The sequence below is a fragment of the Protomyctophum bolini genome (genome assembly GCF_963924005.1).
Source record: "Protomyctophum bolini genome assembly, chromosome: 1".
Lineage (NCBI taxonomy): Eukaryota > Metazoa > Chordata > Actinopteri > Myctophiformes > Myctophidae > Protomyctophum > Protomyctophum bolini.
In genome coordinates, this window is record NC_137862.1 from 42705917 (window position 1) to 42729859 (window position 23943).

The following is a 23943-nucleotide window of genomic DNA, read 5'->3' on the forward strand; positions in this document are numbered from 1 at the left end:
ATTCAAAAATGTCTTTCAAAATAGTAAAAAAAGAAAAAGAAAGAAAAAAAAGCAAAGTAAAGGCATAAGAGGTTTAGCATGGATGAAAATAGAGCCCCAAACTAAATCAAACTTAGCTCTCAATGTTTTTTTAACCTTTCTTTAACTAGTAAAAACACATTGAGACTGCGTCTCTTTCACAAGTGGGAACTGGCCAAGAGGCAGAAATAAAATTACACTTATAGAACAGCAAATAAAACATCCATGATGCACCTCAAAGCACCTATGAAATAAATACAACAAATCACCAAAGTGCTAATCCTTGCAGGGCACATACATAATGTACACAATATAAACAGAAATAATAAATATATAGGCGTGAACAGAGGCTATAGTATAGCCTATACATATCCAAACATGTGCAGGTGTTGGACTGTACATCATTCTGCATCTGTACATCCAGACCCCCAGGAACGCACCCATGGGGGGCCGGGAAGGTCTGCTAAATCGTGAAAATGTGCCTGAAATCTTTGAATATATATAGTTACAGAGCGAGCTTTCAACTAAAATCTTTGCTGATATAGAAACATATAGGTATAGTTCAGAAAACTGTCAGTATTTAGAAAACATTATTTACGGGTTAATGAAGTGGTTGCACCACTTAATAAAAACGACACTGTATTCAGGGATGCTCAGCTCCAGAGCATGGAGCAGGCCGTGGGCCATGCAGAGAAGCACCTGGGCCAGTGCTGCTCGCTGCTGGGCTCTTACACCAGGAAGACCGCCAAGCTGAGAGACACGGCCGACCGGCTGGTGGCTCAGCTCGCCCAATTCTCCAACACGGAGGACCCCGAGGCCAGCCTCGCCCTGAAGGTCCTGGCCGAAGACCTGGCCACTGTGCAGGACTACAGACACGCTCAGGTCAGGAGGGAGGAAGAGGGAGAAGGTGGCATTCTAGCCTATAGGGGAGTGGTTACCAAACCTTTTCATGTCAAGGACCCCCAAATTGACACTAATTAGCCTGCAGACCCCCATTTGAAAAGATATGCCAGGGTTCCCCATAAGAGAAGATTTTTACGGCTCCAACAGTGATTCTCAACCCGTTTAATTTCAAGGACCCCCAGTTTGACATGCATTAGTCTACGGACTCCCCATTTAATAGCATTTATATATCTGGGACCCCCAATTTATATTAATTTAACTCCGAGTTGCAGACCCATAAGGGTCAATTTGGGTCCAAAATATCATTTAGCTGGGGACCCCCTGGAACTCCCTCAAGGACCCCACTTTGGGAATCACTGCCTTGGGGTACCATGTGTGTGTGTGTGTGTGTGTGTGTGTGTGTGTGTGTGTGTGTGTGTGTGTGTGTGTGTGTGTGTGTGTGAGTGATAGAAAGCAATCTACTGTGCTAATAATTACCCTTTTTTCACAGGTTGAAAGGCTGGATGCTAATGTTGTAGCTCCTCTCAAAGCGTACAGAGATACTGTGAAAAATAAAAGGGTGTGTATCAACATGCGCATGTGCACACACACACACACACACACACACACACACACACACACACACACACACACACACACACACGGGTTTGAACGATTCACTTAAAACTCAATATAAAAATCAGAAAAACTTAAAAATAGAAAATCATAATTCGAACGATTTTAAAATTGTAGCATTAAAACATCGCGATATTTGAGTGAATCTACATGCAAGTGCGTGGCTCGCAGTGTATACACCATGCCTCAACCTCTCATCACAGTGTATACACCATGCCTCATAACCTCTCATCTCAGCATGATAAACACAGTGTATACACCATGCCTCATAACCTCTCATCACAGTGTAGTGTATACACCATGCCTCATAACCTCTCATCTCAGTGTATACACCATGCCTCATAACCTCTCATCTCAGTGTATACACCATGCCTCATAACCTCTCATCACAGTGTAGTGTATACACCATGCCTCATAACCTCTCATCACAGTGTATACACCATGCCTCATAACCTCTCATCTCAGTGTATACACCATGCCTCATAACCTCTCATCTCAGTGTATACACCATGCCTCATAACCTCTCATCTCAGTGTATACACCATGCCTCATAACCTCTCATCACAGTGTATACACCATGCCTCATAACCTCTCATCTCAGTGTATACACCATGCCTCATAACCTCTCATCTCAGTGTATACACCATGCCTCATAACCTCTCATCTCAGTGTATACACCATGCCTCATAACCTCTCATCTCAGTGTATACACCATGCCTCATAACCTCTCATCTCAGCATGATAAACACAGTGTATACACCATGCCTCATAACCTCTCATCTCAGCATGATAAAGACAGACTCACTTTTGCGTGTTTGAAGCTGACAGTGTTTTCTGTCCATTCAAGGCAGAACTCAAGAAGTTCAGCGCTGATCGGACCAGAGAGCTGAAGGAGCTGCAGAAACTGGAGAAGATTCGCCAGCAGAACCCGGCAGACAGGCAGAGCATTGTATCCTACAAGTGCCCCAATGAAATATTTAGTATAATTATATATTGCGTATATATATATTTTATTATTATTATTATTATTATTTTTCTAAATTTCATTTCTAAATGGTGGATAACGCTTCTTGAATTCAACACTTGAACTTAAATTTCTTGACAATACCCCCCCCCCCCCCCCCCCCAGTCTCAGGTAATAGGACTGTGCCACACTGTGTTGGGTAACGCTATGGCAACTGGTAAGGGTGTTTATTTTGATCAGTGTTTTTCAAACAGTGGTCTGGGGGGGACCACCCAGGTAAATGAGGGAGAGTTTGTAACCAAATGGACTCCTATAGATCATTAACTCGTCTTGAGAGCATAAAATGAAAGCAAATGGACCCTTACGGCCCCATTTGGTTTCATTTTACGCTCTCAAGAGTCACATTTTTGTTAAACATCTGTATTACCAAGTTAATTTAAAAGTCTACACAATTAGAGAATGTAAAATAATTGTTATTTTGACCATTGTTTGCCTGCTATCTCTCCTTATGGTATAACCACATCAATACAGCGGACAAAATCTTATTCAACGACAACAACATATTCTTTAGTTTTGGGTGCGAGAAGCTAAATCTCATCAAATCGTGGTTCAAAATGATGAGCCTTTATATGAAAAGGATTGAAAAACCACTGATTTAGATGTGTGTGGCTGACAGGCAGAGGTCAGTGTCCAGAAGGCCACCAACAATGCCCAGCGCAGCACCCGACAGATGGAGGAGACCATCACCGACTTCCAGAGGCACAAACTAGAAGACATCAAAGTTAGCCTCGTCATATAATGAACGCTCCTCTGTGGACACGTGCATGCATTCATCTCAGCCATAATGTGTTCATTTGAAATGCTCATTAATGCTGCTTGCTAATGCTTTTTTGCCAGAGGATTTTCAAAGAGTTCATCACGGTGGAGATGATCTTCCATTGCAAAGCTCTGGAAGTCTACGGGGTCATGTTCCAGAACCTGGAGGTCATGGACATAGACAAGGACCTGGAGGTAGGGGCGCCCGCTGGCCTAGCGGTCCAGGCACATCATGCCACATATAGGCTCTGGCCTGACAGCGTGTCGCGTGTTCGAGTCCCATTCATGACCACTTTCGCTGCATGTCTCTCCCCATCTCTCTCTCTCCCTTTCCTGTCAATCTTCACTGTATCCTTAAAGGCACAAAAGCCAAAAACAAATCTTTAAAACAAGAAATGATCACATAGTGATATTTGTCAGGTGAAAGGAGCACTGGTTTCTTCATTTGGTAACGAACGCTCCTCTCAAGCGTTTGCGAGTTTGCGTCCGAGCATAGACATGGTAACGCCCTGCCTGCCTCTGATTGGCCTACCGACACTGCCCGTCTTGACTGTCCTCCGAGGTGTGAGGTTTAGTTACTCCGTGGTGGGAAATAATACAAGAGAATGACAGCTTGGCAGGCACGACAGAGACCCATTTTCCACTTTTACTTACTCAGTGCCTTACTAGATTACTCTGGTCCCGACTAGGAGCCAAAGTCGTCATTAAATTAGTTTCACCTGACAAAAAAAAAGAAAGGACGCACGTGTACACGCTAACACACACATGTGCACACAAACATGCAGGCACACACGGTGCGCCCATATACACACACACACGCACGCAGGGTGCATGCATATCGGACCGTTTATTTATTATTTGATGTGTGCATTGCATTGCGACACGTTGTGAGCTTGTACAACATCATCTATTTCTGCCGCGTGTTTGCCTATAATGTCCCGATAACGTTTTCTTTGCCTCCGATCCGATTCCGATCATTTGATTTTGAGTATCTGCCGATACCGATTTTTCCCGATCAGATATTTATATTTTTATAGAACACTAGCACAATATCCCAAATCACAGACAATATCCAGTCTAATGTCATATGAGAATAATATTGATATACTAGGGATGTAATGTCCCGAGCGCGTTTTATTATTATTATTTCTTTGCTCCCGATCCGATTACAATCATTTGAAAAATGACGTTATCGCCTGGCCCCCGATTTCCGATCACGCGATCGGATCGGGACAAAGTGGTCAAAGAGACTCTGACCTGAGGACGATATATTCATCACAGATGTTCGGCAGGAGGATCAGGATGTCCGAGTCTCTGCCTGGCCGTCCGCTGGACACACTGCTGACCAGCGGCCACTCATCCATGGAGCAGCTCCAAGCTAGCCCCGTGGCGGCAGCCTCTACGAGGTTAGAACAAGAAATAATATTACAGATTAAGCTTATAAAAAAAAACTAAGGGCATTTTGTCTATATAATTTCAGTTTATTTTAGCTACTTTTTGGACTTGGACTTAATTTTTTTTCGTCTGTAGTACTCAATAACCTTGCCTCCTGGGCCACAGCCTCAGGTCAACGTTGGCCTCCACCATCAATACCACCACTAGGGGGCGCCACAGCAAGCACCCTGCAGAGGCCTCCAGTAGGGTGAGTTCACAATCTACTCTGTTTTTCTTATTGGCCGAGGTGGGAGAAAAATGACTCCAATATTTTACTTAAAGATGGAGTGCTATGGTTTCCCCCCCATGTTTATGAGGTGACAGTACTTAATTAATTACAGACCACCATTTGAAGAGACAATGCCAGGGACCCCCATAAGAGAAGATTTTTACGGTCCTAACCGTGATTCTCAACCCGTTTAATTTCAAGGACCCCCAGTTTGACGTGCATTAGTCTACGGACCCCCATTTAATGGCATTTCTATCTCTAGGACCCACAATTTATATTGTAAAATCAATGTTAATTTAACTGTTTTTGTACACTTTAACAAATTTGTACACTCTCAGAGTTACAAACCCATAAGGGTCCATTTGGTTACAAACTATCATTTAGCTGGGGACCCCCTGGGACTCCCTCAAGGACCCCTGGGGGTCCCCGGAACCCACTTTATTGGGAACCACAGCTTTAGAGGTGACCGTATTCATTCACAGTCTCGTACGAGCACCTTGCAGCAGAGTGATGTTGATGAAGAGGAGGACGAGGAGGAAGATGTAGACGAAGACATGTTCGAGTCGGAGTCAGAGGAGGCTCAATACCCCGCCAGGCAATCACACTCTGCTCAATATGTCCAAAAGAACAGACTTCACAAGTGACATGGCACACACACACACACACACACACACACACGCATCATTAGCCACTGCTTAAATTACCATTTCTCATGCAGACTTTGAACTGTGAAGTTATAGATGTTGTCGTGAGTCGTATGAAGGATCTGTTCAATAGTGATGGAGCTCGTTAAGTTTTATTGATAACGAGCACCTATCGATCAGGCTTATCAAAGCGGGTTCTTATCCAGCCCACTAGCATTTTATATTATTTCGTGGAAAGACGGGAGACAATACATTCTGAACAGAACCAGTATCTTTTACTAGGGCCTTCAAATACAGTATTTTTCTAATTTACCTTTTTACCAATAAAATAATATAAAGAAACTGTTAACTGGTTAATATGTGTACCGTCACATTAAAAGTGTAATGTTGTTTACCCGGTCAGTGCTGGTTGGCAGGTATCAATACACTTTTAGACCGACATGTTTGTGCCAGCATGGAGGATTACTTATTTATTTCTATATCGCCTCTTGTCTTGATTGTTTGCTCGATAACAGGCTTGATAAGCCCAAAGCTTATTGATAACGGTTACCCTGCACAAGCTTGCTATCATATTTTTTTGGTATTGGTTATCAAGCTCCATCCCTACTGTTCACTGTCCACACGCTCAGGGAAATGCACAACAAAACCATTATTTTTAATCAACAAAGTTGATTTATTTTTAAGACAAATAAAACCACTCGATCAGATAGTTATACAGTGGGGTGCGAACTGTCTCTCTGGAATGTGTCTGAAATGTTTTAGTAACACATTAAAGTAATGTTTAGGCCTACTTCAGATAAAATTGCTCAATGCTAGAATGTAAACTGAAAACACCCATCCTCCATCTCAACGCTAACTTGTGTTGTACGTGTTATATTTGCAATAAACCTTCTTGTGACCCCCCAATGGCCGCCATACATCTTCTTCCATACCCGGGGATGTGTGTACGGAAATCACTAGACTCAATCGTAATCTAATAATTTTAGCCCTCCGTCGAGGCGATCATATGTCTGGGACAATGTTAACTACTCGGCAAAAGCTCTACACAGCAGGCTAGCAGGCGACACCACGAAGCCAACTCAGTTACTAGATTTGTTATATTTATTTTGCACACCCACATTCACAACATAAACACACGAACTAAGACTAACTTTGTATAGTGATCGTAAATAAACCAAACCCGTTAGCAGCAGTATAAAAAGCAGTAAAAGCAGTTGTAGCAGCAGTTAAAGCAGGTAATTAAAACAAAAGGCATCCAGATCAGACGAAGTACACTCGGAAACTGACCACTGACGGTACTGACCCTTGTTCCACGCAGTTCGCGCATGTGCATTGGAGCCTAGCTGTAAACACTCCTCTTAAATCCACAAGTTATGTTCATAACGGGATATGAACACATGCACACGCTAATATAGAAAATAATAACTAAATATAAACATTAAAACACAAAATTGGTACAGGTCTCAAGACCACCGGAAAAGGGTTTCACTACTTAGAATAGAAACACACGCAGTAATACTAATATAAAAATATATATATAACCTGGGCCTGTACACACAGTAAAAACATGACAATGTGCATATAGCCAAACTATATGTGCAGATTGAGACCGCAACTGGCACTACAGATCAATTTTAACTTTTTAAGATATAACCCACTAAAAAAGTACCTGTTGTTCACAGATTAGTTGTTTCGTACGTCACTGTAGGATATACTGCAGACGACATAATATGAGACTTTTTTGTTGGCTAATTAGAGCTACTGTCAAGGTCTGTGCTTTATTGAGCAAAAAATCTCAGCCAGCTTGATCTGCCCATATTACAATACAAGCTCAATTGTTGTCCTAAGGGATTTGACACTGGATAGCTTTTTATGCTCTACTCCTTTATAAAAAATAAATAAAAAACAGATAATCCATGAAGTATTAAGTACATGCATATCTGGGCAACTCCCCAGTGTTGGCTTGTTTTTCAGCAGTTTTGGGCAATGAACACTTCAGCCTGTCGGCATGGGGATTTAAATCAAGGTTAAGTAAGGGTATCATTAAAGTAATGGAAGAGATAATGTCATTTAATGAGCTGAAAGGGTGAAATATGACGTGCCACAGAAACATAGAAAGTTGTAAGAAAACGCACCCAGGGCGCAGTACCCCCCACGGGGGAAATATCTCACAACGGGTAAGGGCTAGTATAATATAATATAATGTAAAAAAAAATTGTGGACAACCATGAAGATAACTTTGAAAGTAAGAGACACAGAGAGAATAAAATACTATAAGAAAGGGATGTCCGAGTGGATGAAAGGGGTTAATATGCTCAAAGGCACTACTCGATAGAGATGAACACAAGAGTTCACATCTTAAAATTCGGGGCACATTGCAGCCCTCACGTTATATAGTTGATCTGACCCATATGTCGAGGGCTTTGTCAGAGTCTGAACATATGGACATGTGAGCATCATTTTTCATAGACAGAAGTGGAAAGGATAAAGATGAATCAAAAGAAATTAAAGGTGGAATGATCGGAAGAATAGAGTAAATATGAGAATAAATTACATAAGAAAGAAGTTTGCATAAGAAAGGTAAAGAGATCGAGGGAAGTAGAGTAGTGTAGTCAACTCACCTTGGTCTGAAGTAAGACGTTGTCCAGTTACACCTTTCTTCAAGGTCAATCAGATTTGAGAATAATTGGTCAGTAATGGTCTCCACCAAATCTGAAACAAAAAGCAAACGTTTATTTACTATTATTTACATTTGATTTGCTAATAAATTGTCATTTTTGTGCCATGCATAAATGAATTATTGAACATTACATTACATATAAACAAAGCTACCACCTCAGAATATACCTCGTGGTCGTGGTCTATTTGTTTGTCTTTCAGGCAGCAGACGTTCGTCTGAGATGCGACGAGCTGCGGGGGTTCATGCTTTATTTAGCCTACAAACCACTGTCTGTAGCTCCTCCTCCATCCTCCACAGACCACCACTCAAGTTTTAACTCTCAAATTGTCGCATGACATTAAGAGGTGGCTTCTGGTGAGTGTTATGTCTGAAATGCACTGGCTAAGTGAAAAGGTTAGCCTAGTAGGCTACATAATCTTCTGTCACAGTCCAGCGAAACTAGTTTTACCTAAATCAGTTCTAGACTTCTGATGGCGTTTACATATCGTCAGAACTTACTGTAGACCAGTTACCAGTACACTATTTGATTAACCATTTAGTGTCACCCTGTTTCAAATGAGTACTCACCAGAATGCAGATGCTGCTGCAGCTTCAGTCCGGAATGCTCTGCAGTGAGCCGGACGGGGTAAACAGCTCCCGGCTGCAAACTTATCCTCCCGCGAGTTAGAAAGGATATAGTCTAGTGTAAAGTTGCTCGAGGGCCAAGGCTCCAAAAACAGTCAGCGATGCTTTTTGGTGGACTGGTGGATGCCCATGACATGGGCCCTAGCAGCTCTCTCACTGGGCTGTCAGCATGATGCCTGCCCGAGCATAACTGACTAGCTCTGCCTGCAGTCTACCCTTTATAGGAGAGGATCCTACCACCCACAGAGAAGCAATTAACCATATACAGCTTATCTACAAGCTCACAGATATCAGCTGAACATGAATAAGTAACCCCCTACCTAAATGTTCTATTTTAGATTAATCATCATATGGGGTTACATTCATTTCCCCAGATAATAGACATACTTTGATAATTGACATTGTGAAACACCCCTACTCCTCAACAGTACTTGGCACCTTCCCCACTTCTTAAAGCGCCAGCACTGGAGAGGCCATACAAACACTGAGCTAACCACAGGTTACAATAAACTGAACGTGTCATTTCCTTTACATCCTTATGAAACCTGAATAATTGTGAATGCATTCATCAACAGTATTGACATTATATGATAGGACCTGTCTGTGTGGTGTGTGCATGCGTGCAATGTCCTTAATCAGTGTGTGTGTGTGTGTGTGTGTGTGTGTGTGTGCATGTGTGTGTGTGTGTGTGTGTGTGTGTGACTGTGTGTGTGTGTGTGTGTGTGTGTGTGTGTGTGTGTGTGTGTGTGTGTATAGGGCACGGGCTGCCCTGTGACATCTAGCACCTGGCATAAGATATGCAATTGTTTAATAGTCTAGCACCTGGCTAAGATATGCAAATGTTTAAAACAAACTACTGTTGCTAAAACTTCTTATGCCTAATGGGTGCCACTCTTCCTTCCCTCCCTTCTTCTTATTCCCATAAGGCATTGCGGCGTTTCTTGACAAACTAATACAAGTTCATTTGAATCTAAACAAAAAAAATATTTAGCCATCACATTACTATAAAATTCAAAGTACACTTTACACTTTTTAATTAGTTATTTATAAAACTTAAATAGTTTAAAGAAGGACCTCTCCCAGTTTTTTGACTGGGGGTCATATTTTAACAGCAGGAATTGCCTATCACGATTTGACCCCACAGTATCAGGATTTATTAGGATGTTGATATTCATTCATCAGCCACAATTGAACATTTTGGTTTCACGATGTTGATATACATTTTGTATTCATCCTTAGGACCCCAAATCACACCTTGGAAAGCATGAGTGTCTATTTCAAACAAAGTGTTTTTTGACTGGGGGGGTCATATTTTTGCTTGATCTGGCAGACCAAAACCCAGTTGCCCTATCCCGCTGCTGCCCTTTTCTTGAATGAATGGACGAACCGCTTTACAGTGTATATTCATATGACAGTTATGTTTACATCTGTATCGCATTCTTCTTGTTCAAAGTACAGGCTGTATGAATCAGAAGTGTAAATGTGTCTGCTCGGTTAACCCATGTGTAGGAATAAAACCTGTGATATGACAACATGGTAAATGACCAGAGAGACACAAAACCATTGTTTCGCCTAGCATGAAGAGGGTAACCATAGCAACAGTTGCATCCCTGGGAGAGACGAGAGGGAGAGAGGACAGATAAGCACAGCATGGGGACTGTTGCCAACAGATGAGAGAAGAGAGACAGCACTTACTCAAGTTAATGAGCATATTATTTGCATGACGTGTGTGTGTGTGTGTGTGTCAGTACAGGGGTTCCTTAATTTCCTCCCCCCTCTACACTATAGGTGCTATATATCTTGTGCCACCCCTTACCCCTAGATTTTTTTTGCTATTTTTGAGGGCCCCTCCTATATTCAGCTATATAGTCCTTGGGCCGAATGAGATGTCGGTACCACTACATCTTATATGAGGCGATCTAAGATTCTGTTGAAAATAGCAGATCTACAAGCTCACAACACAACACAGTGAGACATGTGCTTTGAGCTTGTAGATCAGCTATTTTCACAAGTCTTATACAACTCAGTATAAAGCCCTAATCACACCAGAGGGAAGCCATGCAACACCTTGCGACATGCAACTATACTTGCAAACATTATTCCCAATGGCAGTTGCAAGGGGTTGCATTGGTGTGTTGTTGTGTGTTGTGAATGTCTAATATGTATAGTTGCAGGCAGCCATCCATCCATCACAGCTTCCATCACTGCACATCTGATCATGTCTCATATAAATACATGATACAACATACAGTATAGTATTAGTATACCAAACATATACCATGTTACAGTATCATAGAAATACATGATACAACGTACAGAATACAAATATATGTATTCTATCATCTATTCTACTCAGCTGAATGACCTGCAGGGTACACTGAGTAGCCCACTCCACAACGTCCTTCTGCAGTTGCAAAAACAATCATTTTGACAAAAATGTCCACCACAAGGCAGCATGGCGATGACCACTGCATGCAAAAATTATGAAAACCATGAAAAATAAGTAGTATAATCACTTTTCATGATGACAAAACATGACAAAGCTATTTCAAAACAGTACTTTACACTTGTGGTACTTTAAGTCTTCAAGTCTTCATACCAATACTTTTGTATTTTCACTCAAGTAAACGTTAATTCCGGACTTTTTTACTTGTAACAGAGTATTTCTACATTGCCGTAGGCCTATTGAAACTTTTACTTAAGTAAAACATTCTGAGTACTTTTTCCACAACTGGTAATTTGGAACGGTCTGATTTGAATTCAGACCTCTGCTCCTGGTCATAAAACTATGCATCCGTTCATTTTTCTTTTCAAACGCCAAAGATCAAGAACACATGAAAGTGCACACAAAAGATGGCTCAGTATTTGCTCATCATTTATTTACGCAATATATGTCTTAATATATTCATTTACAACATCTATAAAACACCTTTTGTATAAATTATGCTACAGAAAAGAAATATTACACAGAAAAACAGGTTCAACGCGCAGCCAGTTTCCAACGACTCTTTAGTTTGTTGTAAAACGAATACTGAGATTTCGGCACAGGAAGATTTAACATAAATAGATACAGACTAGAGGGGTATAGGATTTTAGTGTTCTAAAAATAGCCTGTGATTTGAATATAAATATACAAACTGGGGAAAGAAATGTTGATTTATTGTCAAGGGTCATCATTCCACTCATATTTCTCTTAAGATTTTCTCAGAATAACCAAATTTGTCTCTCACCAATTTCAATAACCACAACAAAACTAGCTGTGTTATCATATCTCAATATCAATTTCTTTCACTGACTCTAAGAAAAACAAACAAATAAACAGATTGAATTAAATAATGCATGAATAAATCACTTGGACCCCCGCCCTCCAGTAACTGAGAATCAAATAGATAATTATTTTGAACAGTTCCTTGTGCTGTTTAGATTAAAAAAGAATACAAAACACAATGAAAGCAACGTGGTGTCATGATGTGAACGGGTTTGTCCATTTGTGCATTAAACACACATTTTTTCTCTTTAATTTAAATGGGGTCAAATATAATATCATTTTAATTATGTTGCCGTCTTTAACAAATGTATATACATAAAAAAAAAGAAAGATGTTCATGCAACACCTTATACATGTACAGAAATTGCAGGCGTAATAATAGTTAAAATTACATTGTGTGTATTTTCGCCCTAATGTTCATATACTGTATTTGGTCCATGTAACAAAAACTATTAAAACAAATTTAAGAATGTAGAGTACATTTTGGTAGCAACACCCAGACCTGAGTAATGGGCCAAGAGTCTGACTTAAGTCTGTACACAAAAATAGCAACTCTTTGTATACAAAAAATAAAAATAAAATAAAATGCACACTAATGCAAAAATAGTCTTTATGGCATTGCTCTCAACTAACCTCTTTTACTCTACTGTCTTCCTACTCAGTGGTTTTCAACCTTTCTTAATATCAAGGTAAAGTATTTATTCAGCATTTGAGCCACGGACCACCATTTGATGACATTTAGCCTCTCAGACACAAAATAGAATATTTTGTCGTCGATGGATTTGGTCCACAATTCCGTGCTGTATTGATTTTGGTACCATTGTGAGAGATGACAGGCAAATGGTGATCAAAATAACAATTATTCTATACATTCTCTAATTGTGTAGACTTCTTGTAAAATAAACAATGCAGGTTTACAGAGTGTAAAACGGCTGGTACTCATCACATTTACAAGCCAAAGTGACAAGTCTTTGTTTTGTGTTTGTCCTAAGTTCTAATACAGTCTACCGTCAAAATAATTATTCTAGTTCAGTGGTTTTCAACCCTTATCATATCAAGGCCCATTATTTATTCGGTATTTGAGCCACGGAACCACCTCTCAGACGCAAAACATTGATCAAAATAACAATTCTTCTACATTCTCTAATTGTGTAGACTTCTCATAAATTAAGTACTGCAAGTGTTTAACAATAACGCAACTCTTGAGACCCTTATGGGTCCATTTGGTTTCATGTTACACCCTCAAGAGTTAGAGATCTAAATGAGGGTCCATTTGGTTGGTCATTAAGCTGCACACCACCTAGAACCCCCTCAAGGACCACTGGTTGAGAACCACTGTTCTAGAGTCTGATTCCATGCCTCTCCACCAACACCAGGATAAAGTCACAGTTCCATTATTGTACAGTACGACACGTACCCCCCAACATCAGGATATTAAAGACACTGTGGATTTAACAGTTATTGTACAGTATGACGCCTTCCCCAACACCAGGGTATTAAAGTCACACTGTGGATTTAACAGTTCCATTACTGTACAGGTATTGTAGTAGAAGTGTCGTACATCTGAGGTCACATGGGATGACTCTATGTCTACCCCCCCCCACACACACACACACACCGAGCGTTGATACAGTAGAGACATGTCAACCCCATGTGGTGAATATTGTACATAGAACAGGGATGGGACGATATTTACTATTAGCGTTTTATCGAGATAACGAAATGCTCACAATGATCGAATCGTGAAGACTTTTAAGTTTCACTCTGCATGCACACAAATCGATTTGCCGATCTGCACACAATGTGTGCAGTGCTTTGTGTGATCTTGTAGATCTATTTAGAAGCACAATGCATACAGTGCTTTGTGAGCTTGTAGATCTATTTAGCACACAATGCGTGCAGTGCTTTGTGTGAGCTTGTAGATCAATTTAGAAGCTCACAATGCGTGCAGTGCTTTGTGAGGTGAGCTTGTAGATCTATTTAGAAGCTCACAATGCGTGCAGTGCTTTGTGAGGTGAGCTTGTAGATCAATTTAGAAGCTCACAATGCGTGCAGTGCTTTGTGTGAGCTTGTAGATCGGCTGCGTTTGGCAAAACGTTCCTGCCCAGAATAGGGATGCCATGGGGGGGGGTTTAGGTGGATAAACCGAAGTGGCCTTTTAAGTTTTATCGCCATAATATCGTTTATCGCAATTATTTTTGCCACAATAACGGACACATTTCATGACTTTCACATCGTCCCATGATCTCCCATCCCTAATATAGAAACAGGCAAAAGAGAGTGGACGAAGCCAAAGAACATGTGTCGCATACGTCCAGTAGGATCTAAAGCTTCAGTGCATTACAGACAATAAGTCAAAAAGCACTTAAAATAAAACGGCTTTAAAAGGTATATTCAGTGATTTCACTTAATTCAGTGTGCTGACCATAAGGAGTTCCTCCCTGTCCCCAATTAACCCTTGGGGTCAAAAAACCTTAGAGGGCCCAGCCTTCATCCAATCAGGATGAGAGGGACCTTCCTCCAATCATGATCGAGTGGGGGCCGGCCAAGGTGCTGACCAGGTTTTTTTCCCAAATCACTGAATGCTCCTTTAAGTGAAACAAGGCATTGATCCTTCTTTAAGGGCAACACACACACGGGCGTAGCAGCAAGACGCCCCATAAGCACCAATAAACAGGACACGTCTGCCAACTTTGTACAGTTGTAGTAAAAAAAACACTGTCACCACGCGGCAACGCCTGGAAATAGAACAGTGGTGCATCGGAGCGCCGGCGGGTCTGCCGCCGGCGCCGGTGTGGGATAGGTCCATTGAAAATAGAGGTGGTGTGTTAAAAGGACACGGAGTGGGTGTCGTCAGTGGCGTGGTGGTCCTAGAACTATGAGAGACCACACAGCATGTCACAAAACGTCCAGACCATGTAAACACAGAAAGAGAGAGCAGAGAAGGAGAAGAGAAGCTCAGTTTCTCACAGTCTTTAAACAACTTTAAGAAATGTTTTAGGCAACGCTTACAGTAAGAGCACATCAGCAGGCCAGGCAAAAGGTAATTTTGCAGGCATTTACAAAAAAGTAGGGAGTTACAAAAACAAGAGGTCCTGGTATCGGTTACAAGTCACAGACATGTAGGTGATACTTATAATAATAATAATAATATCGTTCATACTGTGTGATTGGTTGGCTAAAGAAGGGGGTGTGGTAATCCCTCCTTTGAGTGTCACCTGTACATACTTTAAAATGTGTTGGATGCTTTTTGGAGTAGCTGGCTCCAAAACAAAAGTGAGTTGAACGGACGGTGAGACAGAAAAAGCTGCCACGGGTGACAACAACAACAACAATGGAGCTGTCCGATGATGCCCGGGTAAAGATTTAAGTACCGGAATTCCTTATTTCCTTTTGTCCATAACAGCCTAGTGGGGTTACTGTATCCATCCAAATGTGTGCCCGATCTATAATTAAGCCCTAGAATTGATAGGAGTTCATCTGTCTTGTGTATTGAGTTAAGTGTTAAGTGTGTGCACACACACTTAACCCCTGCGCACGCGCACACACCACACCACACCACACCACACACACACACACACACACACACACAACTACTGTATTGTCTTCTGTATGTCTCCTAATTCAATGTAGAATTCAAACACAGTTGAGAGCTCAATATAATCACTGTTCAAAAAACAGGACAATTGCCATGTATACTGTATATTATACAGTAGCCACGTGGTTATTTGTTTAAAATATTGCCCACATCTACTTTTTTAGGATCTATGAATGTCAGTGTTAAGAGCTTTGAGACAAGCTCCAGGTCTAATGCTGACGTTCACAGTATAATGCACACATGTACTACCCAACGGGTAGACAAAGTGTAACTCAATTTAGCATTTCACCTTTTGGTAACACGTCCCTTGAGTTGTTGCTGGAAGAAGATCAGGATGACTGTATTGTAATATGTATACGTAATACATAAATAACAGTCAAATTGGACGTCTGAACACGTTGAAATTCTACATTGTTCGATGTTAACTCTTTTATTGCAGCTAGCTGTTAGAGTTAGCATAAATCCCAGTTCCAGGTGCCACCATACGCGTTCACTTTAAGAGTCGGAGTTTGCCCGCCCTCCCGCCCCCCACACACACTCACTACACACACTCGAGTATCAATGGCACAAGCACGCACACACCGTTTACCTTTCGTCAGAAGCTTTTACATGGCAGGAGCGTCGGAGTACAAAGGCACAAATGAAATCCGAAATTTGGATGGCAGAAGATCCACGAAGGATAGCTCTCCTGGATTACGATTTATGGACGTTTGAAAATCCTCCTTTCAACTGCTTTACACAGTGATTATATGTTCAATCCCATAGCTGGAGCGGTGGGGCGTTGACATACCAACCGGACCAATGTTAAAAGCTACCGTGGGACTCAACCATTATATAGACAGAGTATACATATACGGACCTGGGATATGACGTCCCATAGTGTCGGGGTCCGTATATATACGAACATGGGAAAGAAAGAAATAACGCACTCACCCACTCCTACGCTGTGTTTTGGTTAGCGACATACGTAACACCAACGCGTTCGGTTATATCTGCTAATAATGGCTGAAGTTACAACAGCAACAACAATGCACAAGGATGGCCCCATCGTATTAGATCACGGCTACGACCATTTTAACAACACTCATAACCGCGACAGAATCCCAATCTACCACAGCTTTACGGGCATCACAGTTTAAATAATACCTAAAGGGTGCAAAAAAGGGTTACATTGCCAATAGCGAATTCATAACATGTGTTTTGTAACGGATCCGCAAAGTAATACTGCAAAATAGATCAAAGGCCTTAAAGTGTATATGTTTCTGATGTGATTTCTACAGTAATGCCTGATTTATATGGAATTGTGCGCCGAAACCTCACACCAAAAGTAGCCGATGTACAACTTATAGGTTGTCTATTTTCGATGTGAGACGCAATAAGGCTCAGGCAGAGATTGGGAGTTTGGTTCAGAGCAGGATCAGCAGACAGAATTGTTTGACCAGTGGAACTGTATCTAAGGATATACGGGTGCAGCAGAGCTGGACATTTTCACCCCCATAACTTCCATTCCAAACAGAACACGGCCCGACCAAATGGTCTCAGGGTGCGTTGAGGTGAAGACAGACTTCACTTTATAATGGCTTCAGGGTGTCGGATCAGGCTTCAAAAGTTAAAAAAATATCATTGAAAAAATACTGTTATCATTAGCAACATTTCTGATCGTGGGGCTCATGGTGGAGAGAACACACAACCTCTGACACCAGACATGGCACTGGTGTGTTCGTTGGAGTTTGCCGAGGAGTTTAAAACTTGGCCGCGCACGTCAGGGGGAGGCGGTGGTGAACTCTGTCTCACTGGGGCAGGGGGACGATGATGACCACGTAGTTGATGGGGAAGAAGCCGGACTCGCCGTTGATCATGCCCTCGTACCAGTTCTCGTCGATCTGGTTGGTCAGGATGATGACGTCGCCCTCCTTGAAGCCCAGCTCGCCCTCGTTCTCCGGGTCGAAGTCGTAGAGCGAGCGGCAGCAGGGCTGGTCCGGCAGCTCCGTCGACTCTGCGTCGGCAGAGAGAGAGAGAGATAGAGAGAGAGAGAGACAGACAGACAGACAGACAACTGCACGTCACTTTTTTGGGTTAGGTCTCACATTCAGATTCACTGACTCATTGTCACTTAGATGCACGGTTTAGGTACTACATACAGTACATGTGGAAAAACGTACGCTCGGAAGCTCCAAAGCCTCCAATACAATAAAAAAACATGATCACATGCTGAAAATCGCAGATCTACAAGCACACGCGTCGCAGCGCAATGCATTGTGAGCATGTAGATCTGCTATTTTCGGCATGCAACCAAGTGTAAAGTGACTTGTGTCCTTATATATACTTATAATGGATCTCTTGTCCACTATACATTCCTAGTCCCTTCCTAACATTTGAGTCTAGTTTTTATTTGTTGACGAAATTGTCAATATATTTAGTCTTAGTTTTAGTCATCATGGCTTAGTTTTTATTTAGTTTCCATTTAGTTTTGGTCAGTGAAAACCCTGGGGGCAGACCGGAACCATACCGTGGGCGGAACGGAAGCAGCTATGTGGCTCCATCGACAATTCGTCCGTCCCGCGTGAGGTTCCGTATTTACTGTTTTTCTTTTCTTTTTTACTCTGAAGGAGAGGCGAAGGGCTGTGGAACCCGTGGGGATACGCGGAAAAATATACTTCACGCACGGAGCTTACGCACAACCTACGCATTGCACCCACGCTCAGTGTAGCCCGGGTTCCATTGATTAGAGTGGCAGCGTACTGTTGCGGACTCCGCTCCGCGCCCAGTGTAGCCCGGCCGTAAGTCCACTTACAGGAAGTAGATAGACATTTGGAGTACGTGACACCAGAGCATGGAAACGTTGAAGAGCGCATAACTGGTGCATGTGCACCAGTTATGTGTGCACCCCTGAGAAGGAGGCTGAAGAGAGGACCCAGACCCTGCATCTAATAATGCTGACGAAGCAGTGTGCACAAGATCTGCAGTATTAAAAGCCTTTATTCGACCTGGATATATATATATATATATATATATATATAATTATATATATATACACAGTATATATATAGTTCTATGCAATAACCATACAGTGTAAATGAAGCTAACAAACACAAGATAGATGCAAAGCCAATGCAGCCAAATAATGATGAATTAAAAATGAGTGTGATCAGAGATGTGATCTTTCAGGTATAATCTATGATGGGTGAGGTCAGGTAAAGCATGCCAACGGGTGAGGTCAGGTAAAGCATGCCAACGGGTGAGGTCAGGTAAAGCATGCCAACGGATGACCCCTGGATGAAGGTTTTGCTCACTATTAACAATTCACTCAACTCACGATACGATTACAATCACGACGCTATAGGTTCGAGATTTTTTTTAAACACAAAATACCTTTCCAGAAAAAAACACATATTTTGTTCTATTATTTCTCGAATCCAGTATATTCTTTCTCTTTTAAATACAGTAGCAAATGACAGATTGTTTTTAATCAATTCTCTTGCACTCTGATGTTTGCATCACGATTCAAATTGTGATCTAATTCAGACTTAAATTGTCACCAGTGTGAATAGATTTTAATCCATTTACGATATATACATATATACGATATATACTTTTAACCGGATCACTTCACTGATGTGTGTGTGTGTGTGTGTGTGTGTGTGTAGGCTACTACTGAACATGTGTGTCTGTCTGCATGTGCTGTTACATGTTACTCACGGTGAACGACAGTGCCATTGGTAGTAGGAGGGTCAGGCCATGCTAGTGGAACAGAGGTGAAGTGATCGGCTGGACCAGACACCATGACACATGCACATTGATGATGAGGCGTGCAGCACACACGCACGCACACGCACACACACGCACGCGAACAAAGACAGATAAGGCTGAAGCAAAAAATATATCTTCACAAAGCTGAAAAATGAGTTGTGGCACAAAGCATTATTGTAACCAGCCACAAATGCCACAAATAAATGAGCTTTTGGGATTTGCAGTTCACACTTGGACCACTAAAGGGCAGTAGAGGTGTTTCACAAAGTCAACAAAAGGCACAGTGATTTCCTATAGCTGGAGTTGTTTTTCAAACTGTCACACTCATCATTTATTTATTTACAGGCTTTAAATAACCTTTTCATCCAAGGCACCCATGAATTACATCGTTACTTCACAGACCCTTACATTTATGTCATAAACATGTACATCTCCCCCTAAGATACAGTATGTGTCACAAGGGAAACGTGAGAGAATAGTAGATTCCATTGTTGTAGATTGGCTGTTTTTGGCAAGAGGGTTTGGTGGTATTAATTGATTAATTAATCAGTCTTCATCCACCCTGATGAAGACCGGTATAGGTCGTTAACATGTCGGTTTAATTTCCTTTTAACTATTAAGTGTGCCCGGATCTCAGCTTTATTCTATAGATGTATTAATTGATTGCTCGAGTTCCGTGGTGGGAGTTCTGCTCTGGTTTTGGTGAATATTAAGTAGCTCCGGTCATTTTGTTGGGGTCACTGGGGCCACGCATTAAAAGTGAATTCACAAAACTAACGTCATTTGTATTGTTGACCTATTTCTAAAATATTAGCACAACTTTCATTCAATTTTGACCCCTCTATCACATGGAACAATCTTTTGGGCATAGTGATATGGACACAAAAACCATTGTTCTGTGTGATAGAGGGGTCCAAAATGAACGGAAGTTGCACTATATGGTAGAAATAGGTGAATATGCGGAACTATCCCTTTAAGAGGCGAGCCTGACAGGCAGCTACATGTTAAAAATGTATACCTACTTTTGCCATTGACTGTGTTGTTAATCTGGATATCTGGGAAGGAATGAAAGGAAACAAAAATAAATATAGAACTCAAACTGAACACCATCTTGCCAGCAAGGTGCTAACTAAGGTGCAACTTCCCATAGACAGCCCATACATCCAAACAGAAAAGTCCCATCTGATTGTATTAAACAACGTCAAACTCACCAACATTGCAGCTGTACGAAAAGCTTGAATTATCCTCTTTCAATCTGTAAAGTTTTTGTTTCATAAAAATCCACCGTAGACATGTTATGAGTTACTTCCTGCCAAGAAATTCCGTGTTGGATGAATGCGTCAATGGGAAGTTGCACCCAGTTGGCACCTTACTAGCAAGATGGCCGCGGTCTGCATAAGGTCAATTGCAGTGGTTCTCAACATTTTCAGGCCGCAATCCCCCAAAATAATCATTGTGAACTGGGGAGACCCCCCCCCCCCCCCCGTTGCACTCCTGAGAAGCACCTGGAATCGTAGGAGTTGAGGCATTACATTTAGTTTGACTCGGTTCCACAGATAAATCTACAAGCTCATTAATTCAGAGGCGTTGTGAGCTTGTAGATCTGCCCAACTCACAGGTTGAGAAGCACTGTGTGAAATCCTTAGTGAACCAATGGACCCTTATACAACTGTACACTTCACATCAGTGACCCGTGAGTAGAGTGTAGCTCTGCTGTATACCTGTTGATTTGAGTGAAGTGTAGGACAGTCCGTTGTGTTGACTGTTGATGTTTTCAAGGCTGGACATGATGGACTTTGGTTGAAACTCTCTCTTGGGTCTGCTGCTGGCTGTGGATATCCTGGGAGATCACGGGATTAACACCATTATTTGGTTAAATGCTTCATTTAACAGGGTTCTAGTCTAGGAAACAAAAAATACAAAAATCTTAGGATATACCCAGAAAAATGGGTTCCAACTCCGAACCCACTGTTTGGAAAACAAAGTGCCATAAATAAAATATCTATGGATGGACATGAGGATGTTTGGTCAGGTGTCAGAGCCTTCCATTAGAGAGTTGTGTCAATTTGAGTTTTCAACGGGCCTGAAAAGTCCCTGCCCTAACTGGGCCCTACTGGGCCCAGACCTCTCTCTACGTCGTCCTCAGACAAGCCCTCCATCAGCGTCTCCAGTCATCTCGGTTCTCCATATATCTGGCCAGCTCATTTGTGCTTTCTGTACCAGCATCTTTATTTAGTACCTCCACGTATAGGTAGGTGTGGGACGTCCTCTTGATCGATGCCCGTGTGTTGTACAAGCTTTTTGGCCGGGAGTTCTTGGTGTCTGTGGCGGTGGCCAGCTAGTCTCATCCTCCTTACTGCTATCTTCTCTGATACACTTGGTGATGTGCTCACACATCACCAACAAGCTTTGAACTGAGCAGATTGGACCTTCCGTTCCAGAGATAATGGCCGAAACATCTTGAAAACGGCCACTGTCGCCAATTTTCTAGCCAAACTAGATACCCGAGTATAGTTCATTTTAAGCTGCATCCAACACATCCACTTCCATTTCTGTCAACCTTACCGTTTTTTTATTCTTTCACAGAACCCGAAGCTCGGCCGCGACTAATCAGCATATGTTTTTCACAATTTGAGAACTCTAGTCACGTGTCAATGAGGGGGCAGAAAACAGTGCCGATCACTTGACTCACATGGTCCATGTAACTCAAAATACGCTCATAGACTCCATGCAATGCATCCCGTAAACTTCCGGTTCAGGGCTTTGTCACTATTCGCCAGTGGAAGTCTATGTACTAGATTGTAGAAGACTTGGCCCCGTGAAGTTAACAGAGTTGATGCAAAGTTCTCTCTAATAGGCTCTGGTGTGTGTTTACTATAGTGTCCCAAACCTCTTGTGTAGTTTGGTGCTGAGGTGTGTGTGTGTACTATAGTTTTAGTGTATGGTATAGTGTATAGTAAATAGTGTAAACAACCTCTTGTGTAGTTTGGTGCTGAGGTGTGTGTGTGTGTGTGTGTGTGTGTGTGTGTGTGTGTGTGTGCGTGTGTGTGTGTGTGTGTGTGTGTGTGTGTGTGTGTGTGTGTGTGTGTGTGTATGCGTGGGTGCGTGTGAACTACCTCTTGTGTAGTTTGGTGCTGAGGTCATCCAGGATCTCAGAGGATTGTCGGTGATACTCCAACGCTGCATCGATCAACGCTGACAGCTGACTAACTTGCTCCACCTGCAGGATCATCCACACACGTCAAGAGTAAATGTACGCATTGTACATTTACCCACTCAGTGCCGGCCCTGAGCAATTTGGTGCCCTATGGCAGGATTTTTATTTTTAACCCATTTTTTTTTCCAGAAAAACTGTATGTTTCTGTATCAGTGGTGCTCAATATTTCATGTCAAGTCTAGCGTGATATTGTGAAATCGATCATGATGATGATGAAGTGGGATAATATCTGGCTATATATAGACCAAAACAGATCTACATTGAATAAGAACTGTCCTTTACAACAGCCTGGCACTGTATGCTATTCTATGAGTGCCGTCTAATGCAGTGGTTCCCAAGGGTCCTTGAAATTAAACATTAAACAATGTTAAACTCACTGGAGTTGCCTTTCACTTTATTCATGCATGTGCACACCCTCTATAAAAGTGTTGTACCCTGCCCTTTCCCCCCCGTCTTTCTAATGATCTGTTCGGCCCAAAAAAACGTTTATTGTTTAAACTAGACTTAACACTAAAACATTCCAGGTGGCTAAAATGTGACTAGAACTAAATGAAATGTTTTCAAGAGACTATGACTAAAACTACAATCTAAATTTGCTGTCTAAATCAACACTGGTCTGAATGTATGTTGTACAGTCTTGGCACAGTGGTTAACAACAGTAACCATAGTTGAAAACATGTCAACTCACATCATTCTCCAGGAAGTGGAACATGCTCCTCTCTGCCAGGTCTTTGCTCTCCTCAAACTTCTCCACCGCCTGACGGATGTCCTCCTCGGGGACTTTCCCCTGCCGCCTCTTCTTATAGTCGAAGTCTAACCGACGGCCCTCCAGCTTCTTCAGGTGGTGCTGCAGAGAGAGGGAAGACAACCAAACAAATGTGTTCATTCATTGACAGTTGACAGACATTAATTCATATATTGATTATTGATAGGCTGTACTGTAGGTACAGCCTATGGCGAGCCATGAGGCCTATAGGGCAGAAGCCTATCTCCTGTTCATGTAGCGTGAGGCAGCTTTGATGTACAAGTACACCCCCTGGACATGACGCTAGTATGTTGCAGGGACTTGTATCCAACCCTTGATGCTGGTGCCAAGCACTGGGTCTTTGGTATGACCCGGCCGGGGATCGAACCCCCGACCTCCCAGTCTCAGGGCGGACACTCAAACCACAAGGCCACTGAG

At 42.0% G+C, this 23943-nt stretch overlaps 1 protein-coding gene and 1 pseudogene across 3 annotated transcripts in view; one reads left to right on the forward strand and one right to left on the reverse strand.

Annotated features, from left to right (window-relative positions):
* Positions 1-684: 684 nt before the first annotated feature.
* LOC308320393 (CBY1-interacting BAR domain-containing protein 2-like) lies at positions 685-8522 on the forward strand (annotated as a pseudogene). Its single transcript, XR_013966260.1, has 9 exons — positions 685-900; positions 1412-1484; positions 2388-2485; positions 3177-3281; positions 3398-3511; positions 4598-4722; positions 4877-4958; positions 5462-5574; positions 8504-8522. The product of XR_013966260.1 is annotated as a CBY1-interacting BAR domain-containing protein 2-like (transcript).
* A 7827-nt stretch (positions 8523-16349) lies between these two features.
* The window catches only part of sh3gl3a (SH3-domain GRB2-like 3a), a 32998-nt gene continuing 25404 nt past the window's right edge, over positions 16350-23943 (reverse strand). The window contains exons 6-11 of one of the 2 annotated variants that reach the window (XM_080763848.1): positions 23449-23607; positions 22660-22763; positions 21265-21383; positions 20566-20598; positions 19493-19561; positions 16350-17789 (exon numbers count right to left, since the gene is read on the reverse strand). In XM_080763848.1, coding sequence (XP_080619974.1) covers positions 17584-17789; positions 19493-19561; positions 20566-20598; positions 21265-21383; positions 22660-22763; positions 23449-23607 — 690 coding nt within the window. In that variant the 3' untranslated portion in view covers positions 16350-17583. The remainder of the gene's footprint in view (positions 17790-19492; positions 19562-20565; positions 20599-21264; positions 21384-22659; positions 22764-23448; positions 23608-23943) is intronic. The other variant, XM_080763849.1, reaches the window with a different exon arrangement.